Below are 21,754 nucleotides of genomic sequence, written 5' to 3' on the forward strand. Positions count from 1 at the left end.
GTTATCTGAAGTCTAAGTTGCTTGTTTTGTTCTCTGGTCCTAGGACAGTGCTCAGGAGTCATTTTCCAGAAGGGGCAGCAAGGCTCTTGAAGGCAATGATTGCAAAGAAAAGAAAAAGGGGTTTTGATGAAGTAAAAGAGATGACTGGATGCTATTGTTTTGGTAATCCAGAAAAAAAAAAAAAAAAAAAAACCTCCACCAACAAAAAAACCCACTACAGCAAAGTCCATCGAACATCCAGCTTGAGGAAACCTCTGGGTTCCTAATGCAGGCTCACAAATATAGCAACCACAATGAAATGGATGCTTTTTTAATGATTTCCTATAATGGTGTTTATCTATGGGAGCTTTTTACCCTATTGCAATTTAGTTGGAAAATGGCAAAGGAAGAAGAGGCAGGCAGCCAGTTCCAATCGACAAGCACGCTGACTATACTCTGGGCTGCAGTTTAATGAGCTCTGCCAAGTTGTCCCATAAGTGGCTGCCTTCTTTGAGGACTCACAGAGAACCCTCTCATATCTGACTCATCTTTAAACTCACTATTTCCCATTTAATCCTCAAGTGTCCCCTCCGCCATGCCTTCTGGGAAGGTTCCTCCCAGGCCCCCACCTTGCAGGTCCTGACCGCACTGTGGGTCTTTTCTATCAAACTATCCAAATGGCCCAAAGACTGTGACAAGGACAGGGTGGCATCCATCGCTACTCAGGCACTTGATGTGTCCTTGAGCTTCATTAGACTGGCATACAAGGTTGTCCAAAATCCCTGCCCTATGCAGCCTACATTCTAGTGTGAGACAATGACTGGCAATGTGCAAGGAAATAAAAGCAAACTCAGCCTTTCCAACGATGCCAGGTGCGAGGACGGGGCATGAGACAGATGCTGCAGACTTGAGAAGGAGAAAGCTACATGGGCCTAGCTAGTAGCAAGGGGCACTCCCTACAGAAGAGAGAGCTCACACACATCCTGGAGGGCAGAATCTAGTCAGGTTGGAGAGACAGTAGGAGAGGGTAAGTGTGAACAGAGCGGGAGGACAGAGAGGAGGAATGGAGGAGTGTGGTAGCAAGCACTCCAGTGTGGTGAGGAGTCTAGATGTCAGCCCAGGTTTAAGAGATTTGAATGTAGGAATGCAGCCATCTGATGGCAGAATGTGTGCCTTTCGGCCCTGGTACCTAATGCAGCACACAGCATGTTTGCAGCATCAGAACCTTACACGGCACAGTGAGTTTGCAGCCCCATTACCTAACACAACACACTGTTTGGCAGTCCTAGTACCTAATGCATCACACCATGTCTTTGGAAAACAGAAGACTAAAGGCTCCTCTGAGAAAGTAGGGAATGTATGCTGACACTGGGCAGAGGCCACACCCCTACAGGGCTCAGTGCTCCTAGGAAAGATGCTACCAGTACAATTGACATACATTTCCAAGTGAGGTACAGGGTGGAAGAAAACATCTGAGATGAATATTGAGGGACAGCGGAGAAGCCTTACCCTGCAGACAGACAGCTGTGAGCCCCTGCCTTGGGGAATCAGTGCGACAGATGCACTGTCATGTCAGGAGCTCTGAGACATCTCCCAGGAGAGAAGCCCATTGAAGTGGGTTTGTGCCTGCATTTCCCAAACTTAATTATGTGACTTTGTCAGACTGTGGGTCACCTATTAATTTCATAAAATACAATTTGAGAGAAACAAATGCAGGGGTCGGTGTAGGCCTGGTACTCTGCAGTGACAGAGATATTGTCACTGTTGGCTGTTTGAACTTGTTTGGCTGCCCGTGGCTGCCCATTGGAGTCTGGAATAAGAGGCGACTGAGTGTAGACAATTACAATACTGATATGAACTTGGTGCGTGAGACTTTTGCCTAAGGGTTGGCTGGTGGCAGATGGCTGTGTGAGTTAGAGCATTAAGTCTCGACCTTGGGTTCAGAAGTGTTTGAGGGAGACAACCTGGGCATAAAGCAAACCGACCTGAACCCACACCTGACACTTTCTCTTCCAACTGCTAAGCCTGGGCCGTATTTTCACTTTTGTGCACACTGCTGTGTGGCTCAGGCTGGTCTCGCCTAGGATGTTTGTCTCTCAATGGCTGAAGTGGCTAAATCCATCTTACTTGCCTCCTCAGCATTTCAGACTGCTGAGTACTCATTCATTGTCCCATCACATCTTAACACCAAGATACTCCTCACAGGCCAATAGCCACATTCATTCATTGATTCATTCATTCATTGTAATAGGATCTTTTAACACGTGCCACAAGTCAGGCCCTAGGACTAGGAGATAAAATAAACACCATACAACTGCCTAGTAAAGTTTCATGGGATAGTCAGCCATGCAAGTGATGACGTGATCTAGAATTTAAATATACTATAAGAAGAAAAAATTACCGCATCAACAAAGTCAGCACGGGCACCCATACACTCTGAGGTTTGCTAAGAGAGTTCATTTACTCTAGAACTGAATTGAGAGGAGGGTCCTCGGGATCCTGTTGAGTACTGCTACTAGTTGTGGCCCCAGAGGCTCAGCGTCCAGCTGACTTCACTTGTCCACACTTCAGCTGCGGCTTCAGCCACCCCCGGATGTCTCCCACCAAGTTTTCTGCATTCCCAGCCACTCAGCTGGACATCTTAATCTCAGTATCTACTCTGTTCTTCAGCATCTCTAACCCAGATATCTCCAGTCACCTTGAAATCATGCTCTTCCCCAAAGCAGCTGATTATTACCTGTCTCTATGCAAAACAGAACGAAACTGAGAGTAAATCACCTGCTCCCTCCCACCACATTCCCACATTGATGTGCACTTGAATCTTACAAGACACCCATATTCATACCTCTGCTTTTAGACTTCTTCCAGTTCTTAAGCAAATCTTAACTTTTCTATAGTCCAATTCATAACTTTTCTATATCCATCTTTTTCCCCCCCTACATTTCAACTGTTACTTGTAAGAATCTGGCCTACCTAGACTCTTTAAAATGATTTCTTGACAAGTTTCCCGAACACACTCAATCTCTGTACTTGCTTCCCACACTGTGGAGTGATTCACAATACAGCTGATCATCTCCCTCCTCCCACCACTGGAAAATCCTTTAGCAGCTTCTGATAGGTCTTTCGGGTAAAGACTCCAACATGTTCTACGAGACTGAGAGCCTCCTACCTATCTCTGCAGCATTCATCCTCACATAACAATGGTTCTTTGCCTTCCTGATATATTCCCCATCCTCACTAAACGCCCTCAGCTCCTTCTTTAACTGTTTAATTGCCAAAGACTCTCCCAGTCTTAGTTTAAACGCTAATTCCTAGATCAAGACTTTCCTAGGACCTTGGACCAATTGGATTCATTTGATATTTTCACGGTACCATAATGTTATAGTACTTATATGGCTGTGCAATTAAACATATGTGTAATAGATGATTAAAATCTTGCTTTCCAACTCAATTTTTAGTTTCATAAAAACTCAACATATGTCTCATCCTTCTCCTTGCTCTTCTGCCACCTCTTCACTCCCTGTGAGCATCTATCTCTAAAGACATGGAAAGGTTCACTCTTCTGTCTTCACGTCTGTTCAATCATAGAGATCACTTAGGCTCAGACAATGTCAAATACTCAACTGCAGTCTGTCTAGAGTCTCCAACAGGCCTTCCCTGGCAGACCAGTGGTTTATAACACTTCAACTCTGACTCTCACACTATTTGGCAATAAGCAAATTTTATAAAGCAACACACTTGTTCTACTGCTTCCGTACTTGCTTTTCTTTCTAACAGACTTTATAAATTAATTCCTAAACCCAGTGATAGGCCTGCAGCTGGAAACACTGCATCAGGTATCTCCACTTGGCTACTTTGTTACTTAGCTCAACCTTAATAGTAACAATTCCTCAATTTGTTTCTCAAATTTCTTACCAAGGAATACAACCATCCTCTTGGATCAACATGGTGAAGACATTTTGCATCCCTCCTTCTTAGTTAAAATCCTCTTGGCTTCTTCCACTGCAAAGCTCTGCTGCCCACTCCATCCCTTCCTCTCCTACCACAGCAGTTCTGGAGGAAACTGTAACTAGAAATACTGCAACAGTCTTCAACATACCTCCCTGCTTCTAGCATGCTTGAGCAGAGGTGACACATGTTTGAATCATAGTCTCATCAAAGAAGAACACTAGCTCAGCTCTCTGGTTCATTGTGACCAATAAGGTAGTGAACCCAGAATATTTGTCACTCATTGTACTTCTTGAATATGTAAATCTTATTTTGGGCTGTCTTGTGTTTCTGAGGTTTCTCTTACAGCCCAGAAACTAAACTCCTGCTTAGCAAGAGACCTGGGAAGACTCACCCATATCAGCAGTGACCAGAGTAGACTGGTTCTCAGGGATGGACACAGAGGTCTGGTCTTGGTCCACACTTCTGGAGTCTTCGTTAACCTCTTGTTGACTCTGGCTGAGCTCTGACCGAAGTTCTGAGTACTCATCTTCCTCCCTGCAAGAAAGGAGAGCCGTCTACCACTGAGTGAAACTGTAGTCAGGCCATGGGTAGATGGGAGATGTACAGAGAATCCTTGGAAAGGATGTTCAAAAGAAAACAGTTTTCTATTCCAGGCTGTGGGCACTAGGTTCCCCTTCAGGCCACATAGATGGTTATAGCTAAATGATGTAGTGTGCAAAACTTCAGTGTTTCTTATACATCCACTGTTACGTACCAAACAAAACTTCTCTTCAAAGATTTCCTGGAAAGGTTAGAACTTTTGATCCCCTCAAATTAAGAGGTAATAAAGAACACAGTATGCTAACACCGAGGCTACAGTGAACAACATAATGAAGAATATGAAAGACTGGAAATTACACACCATCATCTGAAGGGTCCCACTGGAGCCTTCCTTTCTAGAACTTAACTCAGAGAGGAGATGGGTTGAAGCTACTGAGAAATCTCATGTGTGCAGCTTAACTGGACTCTGGGTGGACAGATGAGCATATCTACATGTGGTGGTTTGAATGAAAATGGTCCCCAGAGATGCATAGGGAGTAACACTATTGGAATTGTGGGCTTGTTGGAGTGGGTGTGGCCTTGTTGGACTGGGTGTGGCCTTTCAGAATGAGTGTGTCACTGAAGATGGGCTTTGAAGTTTCAGATGCTCAAGGCAGGTCCACTGTTACTCTCTCTGCTGCCTGCCGATTCAGATGCAGAAATCTCAGCTACCTCTCCAGCACCATGTCTGCCTGCATGCCGCCATGCTTCTTGTCATGACAATAATGGAATAAACCTCTGAACTGCCAGCCAGCCCCAACTACATGTTTTTCTTTATATAAGTTGCCATGGTCCTGGTGTCTCTTCATAGCAACAGAAACCCTAATTAGGACACTAAGAAATACCACACTTAGGTTCCCCAAAAGAGAGGGGAGAGAGGAGTGCCCTGTAGGAGAGATTCCATCCAGGGCTCTGTGTCCCTGATTTTCTCTTTGCATTTACAGATGGAAGGCAGCCATGAAGCACAGATGTTTTATTCCCATGCGTTCACTCATTTTGTCTTAGCACTTCATGGTTATTCAACCTCTGAGCTATGCTGTCAGCAAATAAGTTTCTAACTGGAATGTGTATCTCAAAGTGCCTGCCTTGGCTCCTCCATATTCCAGCACCATACAAGCCACACAGACATGAAGAGGAGACCATTATTCTCTTGGAGGCATTTATTTTGCAAACGAACCCGAAAGACTACCTCGTCAGGGGATTTAATCGTGGGCATAGAAAGCTCACTCGTGTCTACTTAGTCTGAGGGAGAGGGTATCAAATGAATGAAGCTAGGAAGAAAATAGAGTCACCAACCTAAACCTCCCTTTAAGCTGGCAGGAATCAGTGAGAGAACAGAGGATGCAAAGTCTGGGTTTTGAGTAGACCAAGATGGTGAGTGGCTTGGGGAGGAGGATAACTCAGATAAACTTTAACATCTCTCTAACGTTCTTGGCTCTCTCAACAAAGCAATCTTCTCTCAAGGGATTTACCTGCTTCATAAATGGCCCATGCTGAATAAGAAAGCCACTTAGAAAATCAGGAAGATATTGACTAGTTACAAAGCCTCTGGCTATACAAAATATGGATTAGAATGGGAGTGTAGGTAAAAATAAAAATGGGTTAATAAGCTATGAGTGTTGGTTATTTAGACATCTACACGAGTCAACAATAATTAGGTTGAGACGAGAAAACAATTAAAGAGCAGTGTTCTTGTTAGTCATCTTTTGATCTAGAGGGTAATTGTGAACTGGTACATCAGCTCTTCCTTTAGTCAGCATTTAAAATTGGCTTGGCAGATTCTGAACACACGGCTCCTGCCAAATCTGCTTTATATCGAATTACTTCCAGGGATTAGTAGGAATAACTTTATAATGGAGTAACTAGGGAGAGGGTGTGAGAAGGAAACATAAGGAGGGAGATATCCCCTCTGGGGTGTGTGGGAAAGAGAATGACATCACACTCAAGATGGCACCTGGGGCTGGAGGCTCTTCATGTGATGAAAGCAAACTGAGAGTCCCATTCAAGGTATCAGAGCACCAAGATGAACACAGAAAAGCAGAGTCTGGGGAGGATGCCATCTTCCAGGTGGCAGACGTATCCACAGCCCTTTCTAACTTGAGATGTGCTAGGAGGGACCACAGAGGGACCTTCACTCCAGGTAGGGAGACAATGAGCATGCACACAAGCTCAGAGCTTTGACGTGTTGAGCAAGGTGTGTAGTAGAGCTGTTACCAAAGTGGGGCAGGAGCGCGACTTGGCAATATAGAGTAAAAGGAGAATTTATTATATTAGACAAAGAAAAAATGGTAGCAAGTGCTTTTACCAAGCTACCTGTCTGTTTCCTCTACAGTAGGTCTTAGTCTCGTTGTACCAGATTATTTCTTTGAGGTAGGGCTGTCTCCTTTTCTCCAAATCTGTTGTTAATTCCAGTGAGAAGAAAATATGAATAAACTCTCTAAGGTGACTGTGTTTAGCCACAAACATAAAAGTTTAGATAAACTGGTCATCCACTGGCGGGTAGTTGCTGAGATGAAATGGCCAAGACTCAAGTGTCTCTCCTTGGGATGTAAAGGATCACCTCATAGGATTCCAGCCTTCAGCTCTGTGCACTAAGCAGCCACTGAGAAGTGCCTCAAGGGGCTTTGTTTAGACTTGCTATCATTAACACTTGCTTCTGGTTGTATCAGAAAATATAACAAAGTATCCTCGGGTGGTAGGTTCTAGAACATGCACACGCACAGCCACATGATGATCACCAGTGGCAGAAAAGTCACACAGAAGACTTCTAAAAGGCAGAAGAGCCAGAGTTCATATTCAAAAACTAGGACATCTAAAACATGGCTATGTGGTGTGACTGATATGTTATGCAAGTATTTTGCAGTGCAACCTAATTCCTTAGTTTAGAACCAATGAAATAATAATCTTAGATTGTGGCCCATGGACTCGAGTCACAGTAAAGTTATTTAGTCACAAGAGGTAAAAGTTGACATTGACAAAAGTATAGCTCTCATGCGCTCCAGACCCAGAACTGAGCTTTCTGTGCAGCTGAGAATGCGGAGAAATATGACATCATAAACTAACTTCATGCACATCCACTTTTGCCTTGAGCCTGACACACATCGGGAGACAGCCTGGGTGTTTGCTCATTGGTTTTCATGGCTGTCAGTCAGTTACAATTATCAAACCCATCTCATCTGAGCCAATCGGTTTTTCAGTTTTTTTTTTTTTTTAATTGATCTACATTCTATCTTTCTTACAATGAAATGCAGACCTTGCCTCAAATGGCTGATGTATAAAAGAAATATATTTCTTTCAATTCTCTTAACAATTCCATTGCAGGGAATAGGTGGTAAATTGGGGTAAGGTGTGGCTTTCTCAACTTCTCCCTCCTGTTTCCCTTACAGCAGTGAGGAAGACCGAGCTCACCTATGAGCCTTCAGCTGAGCAACTAAGCCCAGGAAATGTGCTTCACCAGAGTAACCTTCCATTCTTCAGATCTGATCTAAGAGCCACAGACAAGGACTTACGGTACCAGCAGGGCTTAGGTACATCACACAGGAGGACAGGGGAAGAGAAATATGATCCTATGATAAATCCTGGATTTTAGTTCTCTTTTTAGGCCCTCAATTAAACAGAACACATTTTGTTAGGGAGATAAAGAACTCTTGGTCACTCTTAGAGTCATAGCACATGGTTGCCATGTGGGTTGAAAAATCAGGAAGAACAGTTGGGGTCCTGAAGCAGCCCCGAGAGCCTAGCTGGTAGATGACACCACAGGAGACTGCTATATCAGAGATTGCCTTACTCCCCAGGGAGGTGGCGCCTGCAGAGGGCTTCAGTACAGATGCAAAGATCACAGAAACAGGGAGTTAGTAGTTAGAGGGTAGGTGCTATTTCAAATGGAAGGTGCTGGAAAGCCCCATCATGTGACCCAAGGCTGAGGACAGAAGTCAGCAGGGGAGGATAAGGGCTAAGACATGCAGTGTTCTCAATGGTCAAAGAGGCCTCCAGTAGAAATAGTGAGAGAGATTGGGCCCAGTGCTATAGAAATGGATCCCCAAACAGGAAAGGATTTTTAACTTAAAAAGTCAGTGGGGGAGCATGGTTAGACCCACCCGTAATACCTGCACAGAAGAGGCCAAGCCAAGAGAATCACAGGTTGTGGGCATCTAGTATAGTCAGTGTTGGTGGGCCTAGACTAGATAAACAGCCCTGTAAGTAGCATTCCTCTGTGGTGCCTGCTTCAGGCTCCTGCCTCGAGATCCTTCCTGGCTTCCCTTGATGGAAGAATTGCAAGATGAGAAAAACCACTTAACCATTTCTCCCTCAAGTTGCTTTGGGTGCTTTACACACCAACAGAAAGCAAACAAGGAGAAATATATATATATATATATATATATATATATATATATATCATCTCAAAAATATATAAATAAAAATTGGTGGTGGGCTGGCCTGGCCCGGGAGGCCATGTGTATAGCATGTGTGGGGCACTGGGTTCTATCTCCAGAAGAGAGGAAGGGAAGGGGGGAGGAGAAAAAGAGGAGGGGAGGAGCTTGGGGAGGAAGACAGAAATCATTAGCATCTTCTGCTGCTGGAGCTGCCAAAACAGAACACTGCAGACTGGGTGGCTTAAACAACAGAAATGTGGCTTCTCATGTTTCTGAAGGCCGGAAAGCCCAAAACCATTGGCAGCATGGTCATTCTCTGGAGGGGCTCCTCTGTCTGGCTTGCAGATGGCCCACCTCATTCTGTCATCACATGGCTGGGAGAGGCCAGCTCTCTGGTGTCTCTCCTTAGGAAGGCAGGATCCCACTGGGACAGCCCTACGTGACTTCATCTGACCCACACGTCTTCCGAAGAGCCCATCTACGCACACCACACCCTGGTGAGGAGAAGATGAGGAAGGCAACTTTCAGTCCATAGGGGTTTGGGGGAAAACTGCTGGGGCAAGAAGCCAGACAGCACTGAGTTCTGAGCTTTCCAAGAAAGGACAGAACAGAGCTGAGTCGAGAGGGTTAGCAGGGAAAGGCTGGTGTTACAAGCGTTGCTTATGGGAAAGAAATGATCTCATATTCAGTTTGCTTAGACATCATTCTTTTTTTTTTTTCTTCTGGGATCCAAAAGTGCTCTATGGTCATATTCTTCTCATATTTTCTGTTCCATTATATAATCTCCCCAAGTCAAACTAAACATCTTTTAAAAGGCAGTCACAATACACAGAGAAGTGAAAAACCACATGTGTGGTGTGCTGCATGACCCACTATGTTTAAAAGATTCAACAGAAAAAAAATTCCAAAGGACATATATGCAAAATGTTCAGTGTTTGCCTCTAGGAGGTGGGATTTAGGAAGCAGTCGGCAGGGATCAGTTAGGAAAACAAACTGTACTAGAAGATTCAAGCAGACAGCATTGCATCCAGGCAGGTCTGTGCTTGCAAAGCTGATGGACGAATGGAGAAAAGATGGAGGTGGGTAGGTGGCGGAGCTATCAGCCTCATCTTCTCCTCCACCAGGAGCTATCAGCCTTGTCACCTTGGCTCTGGTCTCCCTGTTGCTTCTGCTATATATCTGTCCAGAACTTTGTGTCTGGCCCATCAAGGCAGACCCTTGTACATCTTCACTGCTGCCTACTAGGGATGGTTAATGTCTCTACTTCCTCTACTTCCATGTGGACATACATCATCACCAGACTGAAAGCAATCTAGGACACACCTGGAAAGGGGGTCTGGGAGGTAGCCTAGGGCCCAGAATCCCTTTGAAAGAATAGGGAATGGTACTTGGGCCAAAAGACAGCCATTATAGTCTATACTTGATGACTGCTCAGTTATCACCAAATAAGCCCTCTGGATCAGTTAAGTTTCTCAACCACAACAGCAATAGCATCAGCTTTCTGTAATGGTCCCTTTGGTCAATGGAATGAGTTCAGCTGCTCCTCTAACCGGGAGAACCACTTCATATCAGCTACCATCCCTACTGTCCGGGGACCTCCTCTAGCCAATGGCAAACCTGAGTAGCCTCCAAACCTGAGACAACTTTCACTACATACAAGTAGCAGAAAATCAAGAGGAGATACAAAATGCATACATACAAAACCAGAAAACTATGTATACTTTAGCCACCGTCTTGACAACTAGTCACGAGGCTGAGCTGTCATTGCTGAAACTTCCTTATTTATTTATTTATTTATTTATTTATCCTATTGCAAAATCTGTTTCTTTTGCTTTGGCCAGTACCTCACTTTAATTATAATTAGTTCTTCCATTCTTACTTTTTTTCCACGATTTATTTTATGCATATGAGTGTTTCCCTTTCATGTATGCATTCACACCATGTGGTAGGTGCCTGGTGCCCATGGAGGTCATGAGGAGGTACCAGATCCCCACACTGGAACTCAAGGTGCTCTGAGCCGCTACAGAGGTTCTAAGAATGAAATCCATGTGCTCCGAAAGAGCAGCAAGTTTTCTTAGCCACCAAGTCATCTCTCAAGCCCAGAATTAGTGTTTTCCCCGAGTAAAGTACTTCAAACTCTCTATTCTTAAAAGGCCTGCCCCTGTATTGGCTTGCTCTAATCTATTAACTTTAACTGTTCACAATTTCAGTAGCCTAGCAAGTGCCAGGTTTCAATTACAGTCCTAACTACCCTACAGCACAGTAGCAGCCCAAGGTCTCCCTCATCTGTCACTCCAGCCAATACAATGACTACTTTTTTTTTTTTTTTGTAGTTCAATGGCATTCTAAGAAACATCAAATGCCAGTCTTTTCTGTCAAACAGTATAGAACCTAATTAGAACAAAGAATTGAATTCTTCTCTCATCTTTTTAGGACTTTTATGCAAATCTTTTTATCTCTTCCCTTACAGACCTTTATATAAATGTTTTAGTACTCCCACCCAATCAAACTTTTATTTAACTACCGCTTTGTCCCTTACCTCATCTCCGCTGCCTTGAATCTTGTAAAACTAACCAAAGTTGGAAGAGCATGAAGTCAGACCCCAGACAATGGGGAAAAGACAGTCATCACCCTCATTTAATCAGAATCAACTGCACTTTGTGTCCCCATATGCTTGCCCACCCAGTCTGGGTTCTGACACAGCTTTTTAAAAACTAGTGCCTCACTGAGCTACTTCTGCTTGGTTCCCATGTTCCTTTGTGAGACACCAACACCAAGGTTATTCTTTGGTTCTAAGAGCATGGATACTACAAAGGACCATGTGGTTAACTGTGGAACCGTTATTGTATTCTCCAGTAGATATATGCTCCCTATAGACTTGTCAACTAGGAGAGCATGATGTTGCAAGGATCAAAAGCAAACATTTTTGGTGTAGGTTTTTGGGAGCATAACTAAAAAGAGAATTCAAAACTGTTTGGCAATGAAGACATAGACAATCCTCCCACCACTTCTCTCCCTCTTTATCCTTGGATATCACAAAAAAAGGATACTAAAAACAGGTGCAGGTTTATCCCTTATCTTGGGGCACTGAAAAGTATAGGAAAAGGCTGGAGAGATGATAGCACAACACTTAAGAACTCTGGCTGTTCTTCCAGAGGTCCTGAGTTCAATTTCCAGCAACCATATGGTTGCTTACAACCATCTATACTGGGATCTAATGCCTTCTTCTGGCATACAAACATACATGCAGATAGAGCACACATATACATAAAATAAATAAATCTTTTTTTAAAAAGGAAAGAAAAGTATAGGATTAGCTTCAGAAGTACCTGACTAATGTGACAACTGACCCTCTCCACCTGGGGGCATGTCAAGGCGGTTAAGAATTCATCTACCATGTGTTGTTCCTGGGCTTCCCACAGCATATCGGGAGTAGAGGACAAATGCAATTCCCTTAGTGCTAGAAGCTTGGGCCCTGCCTTAGCCTCTGGAGTTCAAAGGCTGGAAGAACCCAGTGTCACTGGTCCACAGAACACATCTTATAACCAGGAAATCCCCTCCAGGAGGAGCTAGCTTATTTGCATAATGAAAACAGTTAGCATATAATGTGACATCTGCACAGATGTGGACTTCCTTTAAATCAGAGGTCGTGACACATCTTTATGGTCAAGCAGCACAGAGTTTCCAAGTGAGGCAGACTGGCCATTATGTCCAACTTTAACATCTTGAGTTTAAGTTGTCCCCTGGATAGGTGCTGCACTTATTTCACAACTGACCACACCCATCCACTGTCACCCTCTCGAGTTTTCAAACGTGAAACTCGTTTTTTAATGAGAATTGCCAATTTGCCAAACGTTCTCTGTTAGGCTCTTTTGAAATCTACTACGATCATCTCTTTAGGCTAAAACCTTCTCATTGCTCATGTATTTCTAACCCACAATCACTCTGTGGACCAGGATACAATTTTAAAACCTTCAAGTTCTAAATTGGAACACGAAATTTATTGTGCGGCTCCAAGTCAGTGTAAAATTTTCCATGATTTTGCCCAGAAAACAGATGCTGGTCAGCACTCTCACCGTCATTACTGCGACTCTCAGAGTTGGAACAAAATGCACCCAAAGTCTCCTGTGAGCCAGAGCTTCCCCGGGGAGGACTCAAAGCAGCTGCCTCTGAGAGTCTCTTAATTATGGCTTATGCAAATGCCTCGTGAACAGAACACCCTTTTGCCAGGAAGGAAGGCACCACTTGTCTACACTGGGACACTCCCTGTCCACCAGAGTGAGCTCCTCCTCGGCAAGTGTCCTTGGGCCACAGGGCACAGGCAGAGAACTGAGCACTGTGTGCTGCAGATTCAGGAGCCAAGTAGACTGATAAGCCAGAGAGGCAAACTCCATGACAGACATCTTCAAAGAATGACAACTAAGCAAAACTAAGAGTCTCTGGGTTCCAACTCTACCTCCCCTCTCTCCTCTGAGCTAACACTTCTCCATCAGTATTCCTTTTAAGCCTGGCTTTTTAACCAGTGAACTGATGGATCAAGCCTTGCCTTAGGAATCTAGTTAAGAGGATAAGTGTCTCCATTGATAAACTACTTGGGATAAGCTCAAAATATTAGCAGATTATCTAGAATCCTATATAATGCTTAGCAGTAGGCTACATTCATGAGGCTCAGAACCTCTAAGGGAGGCACAAAGTCAGGAGAAAATTTGGTGAACAGAGAAAGCAGGAAAGGCATCCGACTGTTGTCTGTCTCCAAGGTTGTGGGGCATCTGCCTAGATCTTGTTAATAAAGCACGTCCCTCGACCGCTGATTCTATACCCTTAGCAGAAAATCCACCCTGTCTATCCTCTAAGGATGGTTGTTGAGGATCAGAATCGGAAGGAGATAAGAGAGATCCAGGCACACAGCTCACACAGTGACTCACAGGGGCTGCTTCAACTCCAGCACAGCCAAGCACCAGCACAGGTTAGACCGAGCAGCCATACCTGATGGTGGTACCTTGCAGGCGGTCTATCTTCTTGTTGAGTTCTGCAATGATACTGTGGAGTTCCGTGATGCGCTCCTCATAGCGGAGTGTCGTGCGCTCCTGGACGTCTTCATGCTCTCTCATGAGGTGTGACTGCTCACACTAGGACCAAGAACACAGAGCACAAGATGGACATGTGGGATGTGTTGACATGCCTTTTGGAGGCTGATTCTGCATTTTATTGCTTCAAACTATGACTCTCAAAACTGGTATGTCCAAACGAAAACAGGTACCTGCTCCAACCCCAAAGTAAGCCTTGAAGCCCCAATTAAAATTTACAATGCCTTGGGAGGAGATGCTGGGCTTTCTCCTCCTAACACTCCTTCCTTCTCTTTCACCCTCTGCAGAGTAACTCTTTGCCCATAACCAAGAAATGGGCAAGAATTCATTCGTCCATTAGATTCTGAGTCTTGAGTAAATGCCCTCAAGTAATGCACATAAGTTTGAGCAGAGCTGATTCATCCACAGCCTCAAAGGGCTACTATCCCTTATGTTATTCCACCAATTTGCTTCATTTTTTTTCTTTTTTAAATTATTATTATTTTCTTTATTTACATTTCAAATGCTATCCCGAAAGTTCCCTATACCCCCCTCCCCCACCCCTGCTCCCCTACCCACCCACTCCCACTACTTGGCCCAGGCCTTCCCTTGTGCTGGGTCATATAAAGTTAATTTGCTTCATTTTTGACAGTATGTTTCAGTTATTTTTCAACCAAAAACACTAAGTGGTATAATGGGTGATCTGGTGGGGGAGGGGATGAGTATATGCTATCCAATATCCTCTTCTGCCATACTGTAAACTCCCAGAAGGCAGACACTAGATATTCCATTATTTAGCCTAGCCATCTCTCCCATCCTGGTGACATATGGCCCAGCTCACTGTGGGTGACCTAGAAGTGTTATGAGATGAGAAAATGGCAACATGTTAGAGCCATGAAGGCTGCTTTATAGAAATAATAACAAACAAAAAAAGGGCCTGAAGCTTCCCCGTGCCTATGCATTGATGGGGTAAGATTCACTGCACGCTATGAAAACATGTTTGCAGAGGGAGTTGAAACCATAAGGAATCTATCCACTGTTATATCTTTCTACCCTCCTCAACTCCCCTTAGGCAGTAGCAGCTGACCTCATTTACATAACAATAAAACATCGTAGGTGATGGAACAAGTGGCCTCGCTCTGGCCTTGTCTGCTACACTCAGCGGTTATTAATTTCCTGTCCAGCAGGGAAATTTTAATTTCACTTTCAACAAGGTTTTCTGAACGCCAAGAGCCATATGCGATCTCCAGTCAGCTCTGCAGGTGTGCATTTTCAGGCCTAGTGGCTGAAAAGGGTAAGGCTTCTTCCCTGTATCTTCTATGTTTCCAATGCTATCACCCAGGGCAGGGGCCTGGGGACCCTCTGAGCTCTAGACACAAGATTAGGGCAAGCAAGGTGTATGACTGCTCTGTCGTGAAGCCTCACGGAACAGCTGCTTTCCAAAGAACACTGATGTGAACTACTGTGTTCAGTGATAACCTCAACACCACCCCCCCACACTCTAAGTCAAGCTGAGAGTCAATGGATTGAGAGAGGTAAGGATGAACATGGAACACGGGTCACTTTTAACAGGCTGGGGACAGGGCTGGGGACAATGCTCAGCAGCGCAACTTATGTTTAGCAAAGGTTAGGTCCTGGGTTTAATCCCAAGCACCAAAGAAAGCTATGCCTATGTGGAAGTTTTCCTAAAAGAGGAATCCTGTTCCATGCATTTCAGGATTGTCCCACAACGATCTGCTAATCTTTTATAAGAAAAGTCCACAAAATGTCAGTATGTCAAAACTCACTTGTGTTACTAAATAAACAGACCCTGTCTTTCTCTGAAACATCTAAGGGTAGAATACTGTTCCTTTCCATTCCAAAGAGGGGAATCTATGATCTCTCACCGCTGGTCTTTACTCCCACTCCCAAATAGTGTGTGTTCTATTCATGCACATACAGAGTGCACGCTCTTGTGTGATCAAACTGGAAAGACTGGCAGGACAGTGCCAGTCTCTGTTTTAGACTCTGCCACAGCCATGCTGGCTTTCAATACCCCATTCTCTGGACCATTTTCTGTGTGATGCTTCCCACACAAGCTTCGTGAGTCTCCATCATCCCTTGACAGGCCACTGCTACCACCTAGCCTGTCAAGAAACTACAGAACCCTACCATGAAGGAAGAGGTTCAGTGCTTAGACTTGATGATGAGACAACACAGGCATCCTTGTGGGACTGCTCTGGTCTACAGTCAATGTGGGGTGGGCCTGGTTTCGGAGATACCAGATGGAGAGGGGGAGGGTGACATGTGGTACTGAGCCACCTTTGCCCTGGCTTCCAGCTGAAACGTCTGCCTGGAGGGGTGTGCGGGAACAAGAGACTACAGGAAGCCTGAAACTCAGTCAGGCACAGCACTTGCAGCTAACAGGAGGGAAGTCAGGGGGAAACAACTCTCTTAGCACAGGGCAAAGATGTTTGGCTCACATCCCTACATTTCCCCACAAGTATGCTTTTTTAAAATACCAGGAAGCCTCTCTGATTTAGTGTTTCCTTTAACAAATATCAGACATCTCTGGATTGCCTCAAATGTCTAAAAGACTACCTAGTGTCACAGGGGAAGGAACTGTGACAAGCCCTTTGAAGGGAGCTATGGCCACTATCATCAAATGGACTAATGGAATCCTGGATTTTTGGAGAATAAAAAACATGGACTTAAGTCGGTGGGGAGAATATATGGGTGATGTCAGTTCCATCTCTGGGCAGTGCTTAGTTTCAGGAATCAGCAGCAGCTCATGGGCTGTTAAAGCACTGATAATCTGTAGTGAATGATCACAAGTGACAACTCAGAAATGCAGTCTCAGTTTATTTATCTCTATTTTGTCTATCTTTTTAAACTCAGCCTAATCATGGGTCTATTTTAGCCATCAAGAACCAACTCTTTGTTTTGAGGGTCCTTTATTTTGTTTCATTTATTTCTGTTTTGACCTTGACTTCTTTCCTTCTACTAATTTTGGGTTCAGTTTGTTCTGGTTTTTTGAGCATCTTGATATACAGTGATGGTTTTTGTTTGTTTGTTTGCTTGTTTTTTGTTTTTGTTTTTGTCTTCTTTTGAGATTTCTCTTTTTTAAAAATATAGGCATAAATTGCATAAGCATCCTGTTTAATATTGGTTTTGCTATGTCCTACAAGCTTTGGTATATTGTATGATTATTTTCATTTGTTTGAAAAACATTTCAAATGGACTAAGTTCCCAGGTACTCATTTACAATGTTTATGATGATGAAAGATCTAAAAGATCTTCCAGGTTTTCATAAATCTATCCACACAATCCTTTTGCAAATGGTGTCTGTGTCTCTCCTATAGTCAGTGAGGATTCACCTGGAAGATAAACATTAGCAGCCCTGCTGAGGCAGCCAGCAGGGCCTTCACTGCACTTGGTATTGCTGCCTTTGCAGGAGCATGCCTGCACTTTTCTTCCCCCTTGGAAGCTAATATAGACCCTGTAAATCTGTTCTGACCAATGAGATGAGCAATTGTACGCCATTTTGTTAATGAGAACTCTTGTAGGATTTACCTCATTTCTTCCTCCTGGTCATAGTGAGTAGTAACCTTCCAAATGATAGAGGTTCAACAAACTTGGGTGCCTAGGTGAGGTACAGCAAGCATGTGTGTGCATGCATCCACCCCCCACTGCACACTCCACACACACAGCCACACCCCCACACCTCTCCATGAGCTCCTAGTAAGACATTTGATATCTACAATTGCTTGCTATTACTGTATAACATACCTGACTGATCAAATCACTTTGTACATGGGAAAACAGACTCAACATGAAGTGAAGTTTTATTTATTGTAACCAAGGTAACAGGTAGATACTGCTAAAACAAACAAACAAACAAACAAAGACAAGAACAGACCAATGAACCAACAAAAAATCTTCTCTAATTCTGGTTTAGCCACCTGGGAACTGAATCCATAAGCTCCCTCCTTTGTCCTCTCTCAGCTTCTTATGGGCCACAATAAACACCGGGAAATTTTATGCCCAGTAGTACCAGACAGGAGCTAGAAGATATAGACATCTTCATCTTCATCCCTAAAGAGGACAGAAGCACCCAAGTTCACACACTGTGAAACTGGGCAATGCTGGCTTCTGTTAGCATCTCCGGCTACCTGTCAATCATTCAGTGATGACTTATAGGTGCCAGGAAGGAATAACAAGAGTTTCTCATGGGACCATTACCAGCTGGTTATTATTATTTTATTTGCTTTAGCATACACAAGTGCTTGTTACATTTCCAATGAAAAAGGCAAGAAATAGCTCGAAACAACATGCCTCTGCTTTTCCTTGCGTTGTTGCAGTAATTGTATTCTGGGTTCTCTCTCTATCCGTCCTAAATTCAATTTCTGACTGATGCTACAAGAAAGCCAAAGCCAGAGACCCTGTGGCTGCAGTGGCTTACCTCCATGTTTCTAGAGGTCAATGTCACTGAGAATCTAGATTTTTTTTTTTTTTTTTTACCATAACTAAAGACTTTCAGCTGTGATTCAATAACAGAGCGCTTTGCTTTTCCTGGATTTTTATCTGGTATGTGATATATCTGCTGAGCTCCATTTCAAGACCTTAACCCTGTCATATTAGGGAGGAATAAAAGTCCATATAAATACCTGCATCCAGCCTTCTAAATGGCTGGGGCTATGCACAATAATGTTTAATAAAAACAAATGGCGGGGGGGGGGGCAGTGAGAAGGCGGGAAAGGTAAAGGCGCTTGTGGCTAAGTTGAAGGCTCCGAGTTCAATGTCTGGTAGCCACACGATGGAAACAGAGAACCAAGTCCTGGACTTTGTCCTCAGGCCTTTGTCCACAGGTACACTGTGGCGAGTGTGTGCACAAATACATACACACATGTAAACAAAAATGTGATACAAATTAAGTAAAAAAACAAGCAACAGCATCATTTCAACTGCTGAGAATAAAATCTTTTAGACACATCTCTGCTAGTGATACACAATCTCAGATAAAGCCCTGAGCCAGTCCTGCCTGGGCATATGAGGCCCATAGGAAAAGCCTGTGCAGTGTGGTGATACTGGGAGCTTTACGGTTTTGTTAATGCTCTTTGCCGGGTTTTACCTTACCCCACTGAGGCCACTGATCTTTAATCATCACATTTGTCTCAGCTGTCAAACCTAAGAGCATTATGGACTGACTTCTCGAAAACACGCAATACCGTCAGGAATGTGTTAACCCTCTCAACCATCCTGGAAAGGGGGTCAGCACCTCTCCCCTTTAAAATATGGCAGGGAGGAGTGATGCTCTCTCAGGTTCACGCTGGGCCGATCACAACTAATGGTACTCACAGGGTAAGCCAGTCTGATTCAAGGTTCTGCCACAGTCTTCCTTAAAGGAAAGCAAGCCAGGAATAGAGAGACAAACTCATAAGCCATGGAGGAGCAGAGCTGGAGTGGTCACCATGTCACCACAGAACACTAATCGCAAAGAAGGATGGAGGAGGACCTAACAAAGAAAATGCTTGCAAAGTGCATCTTCATCTCAGGAGGAAATGCATGTGAAAGAAAATACTATCTCTGTCCCATGTCATTGAAAACACATGTTTTCTTTCTTAAAAGCCAGGGTGTCTTTCTTAAAAGACAACTCAGGGGGCTTGCTTTTGGGAGATAGAGAATTTCAACACAGGAAGCGTCTCATCCCACTGCTCCTTTGAACTCGGATGCAAGGGCAAGCACAGGTCTGTGCACCTGCTCAGTTGGCGAGTTTAGGGGTGTGCCCCTTGTATCACACTTGCAGCAATTGGTTGTACAGCCAAGCAGCAGAGAACTAATCCTGTCTTTCCCATTTTATTGGCTCCTTATTCAGCTCTTCACTTCCAACCTAGGTCTATTTGTAAAATTCCATCTAGGATCGATTTCCTAACATAGGAAACCTACTATTATTCAACCAATTCCAGTGTTATCAATAATTATTGAACAGATGCGGGGCTTCTTCCGGGGATCTCCAGTGAAGGTAACCACCATTTACTGTTTACAATTTGGTTTCATCGTGACACCATCGTATTCGGACATGGAAAAACTTCCTCCAGCCACAGAAGAAACTTCCCGTGCATTTGCTCTTGCAGAAGCTGGGAAAACTTCAAGCACGCATCATTTACTGAGGCACACAACAAGAGAGCACAGCGCAGCCAGCTCATTGCATTTATCCTTTCTAGAAAAAACAGTCCATCTTTGTAAGGGAATCAGAATAGCTCGGCTGACATTTTCTCACGTTCTCTTTCCTAGATCCTAGGGTTGTTTTGTTTTGTACTTTGAAAAGCATCTCTAGTGAAGTGTGCACAAGGTGACTTTTCAGACTGGTGTATGAATGCAAATAGAGGTTGGTGGCTTTTGAGCATGACTGGTATCATCAGGGGTAAAAAACAACCATCACACGCTATATGTGACACTGCTTAAACACAAATATGCCCCCAAGGACCTGAGCAAAGTTTCCTATTATTTTTTACAATCCCCTGAAAAAACGGTGCTGCCTTTGCACATACACTCATCTTAATAAATACCATAATGGTCATGCTTTAAGGTCCAATCCTGAGAGAGTTGCGGGGGGGGGGGGAGGCAGGGAAGAAAAATGGCAGTCAGGGGTGGGGTGGCTTCTCACCAATCATAACTGCCAACAGTGATGGGCTTTGGACAAGTGCAAGTTGGAAGCCAGTTTTTAAATACCATGTTACCGTTTTGTAATCTACAGTGCTACAGACCTAGCACTTTCTCTTTAAAAGAACTTAATCTGATATGGCATTTAGCAAATGCCAGTTCATCAAAGCTGGTTACTGGAAACAATGTAATTCATGTTTGTTCTTTCACAATCATTCTTCTAAGCTTAAAACAACAACAACAACAACAACAACAACAAAACAAACAAAAAAACCCACCTAAAAGCAAAACTCAAACCCAAACCACAACACCCCCCCCCCAAAAAAAAACTGTCATGCAGAGAGTCCTGCAGTGAGAACCCTGTAGTGCGGAAAGAGTAGGATTGGCCTTGCTCAGCAGCTCATCTGACCTTGGGTATGGAGCAGAGTCATCTGCCTGGCTGCCTGTCAAATGTGAAGGTAGCTGACTGAGCGTAAGTTCAGTCTTCCTTAGCCTTCCACCAGATTCAAGGCACCTGTCACCGTGAGACAGGAGAGCTTCCTAAAAAACATTCCCAAAGCCTTCTGGAATGGGGTCTGCAACAAAACGGAAGACGTTTTTTCTTTTTCTCTGGCTGAAAATTTTTCACTTCAACTCTTTCCTTTCTGACTATGTGAGAAATACAATAGTGATAGGATGTGCTTGGGAAGTAGCCATGATGGCACAGGCCTGTAATCCCAGGACCTGAGAAACTGAGGCAAGAGGATTCACTCATGTTCGATATGTACCCTGGGTTACGAAGCACCACTTGTCTTACAGACGAATAAATGAGCCACCATCAGTGTGTCTCTAACAAGCTTCTTTCTTTGGAGGGATGAGAACTAAAGCCAGGGCTTTGTGAATGCGAGATGTTCCACCTCTGAGATCCCACACAGACCCTTTTTGGAATCTTATTTTGAGACAGAGGCTCACTGAGTTGTCCACACTGACCTGGAGCTCTTCCTGTTGCTTAAGCAGACCCTGCATTTGTAATTTTCCAAGATCACCCTCCCAAGTAACGAGGATGATAAGTCTGTGCTGCCTGGAGCTCAGCAAGCAGAAATTTAAAAAGTAAACCTGGTAATTTTTTTTTTAAATGGTGTGAACTACTTTTTTTTTTTTTTTTTTTTTTTGAGAGAGAAAAAC

At 43.9% G+C, this 21,754-nt stretch overlaps 1 protein-coding gene across 8 annotated transcripts in view; it reads right to left on the reverse strand.

Moving 5' to 3' along the window:
• Positions 1-21,754, reverse strand: part of Mcc (MCC regulator of WNT signaling pathway) — a 279,992-nt gene that overhangs the window by 70,413 nt on the left and 187,825 nt on the right. For all 8 annotated transcript variants that reach the window (XM_029547051.1, XM_021214402.2, XM_029547050.1 and 5 more), the window contains 2 exons: positions 13,869-14,011; positions 4,322-4,464 (listed from right to left, as the gene is read on the reverse strand). In XM_029547051.1, the coding sequence (XP_029402911.1) occupies positions 4,322-4,464; positions 13,869-13,993 (268 nt within the window). In that variant the 5' untranslated portion in view covers positions 13,994-14,011. The remainder of the gene's footprint in view (positions 1-4,321; positions 4,465-13,868; positions 14,012-21,754) is intronic.

This window comes from Mus pahari, chromosome 15 (assembly GCF_900095145.1).
Source record: "Mus pahari chromosome 15, PAHARI_EIJ_v1.1, whole genome shotgun sequence".
Classification (NCBI taxonomy): domain Eukaryota; kingdom Metazoa; phylum Chordata; class Mammalia; order Rodentia; family Muridae; genus Mus; species Mus pahari.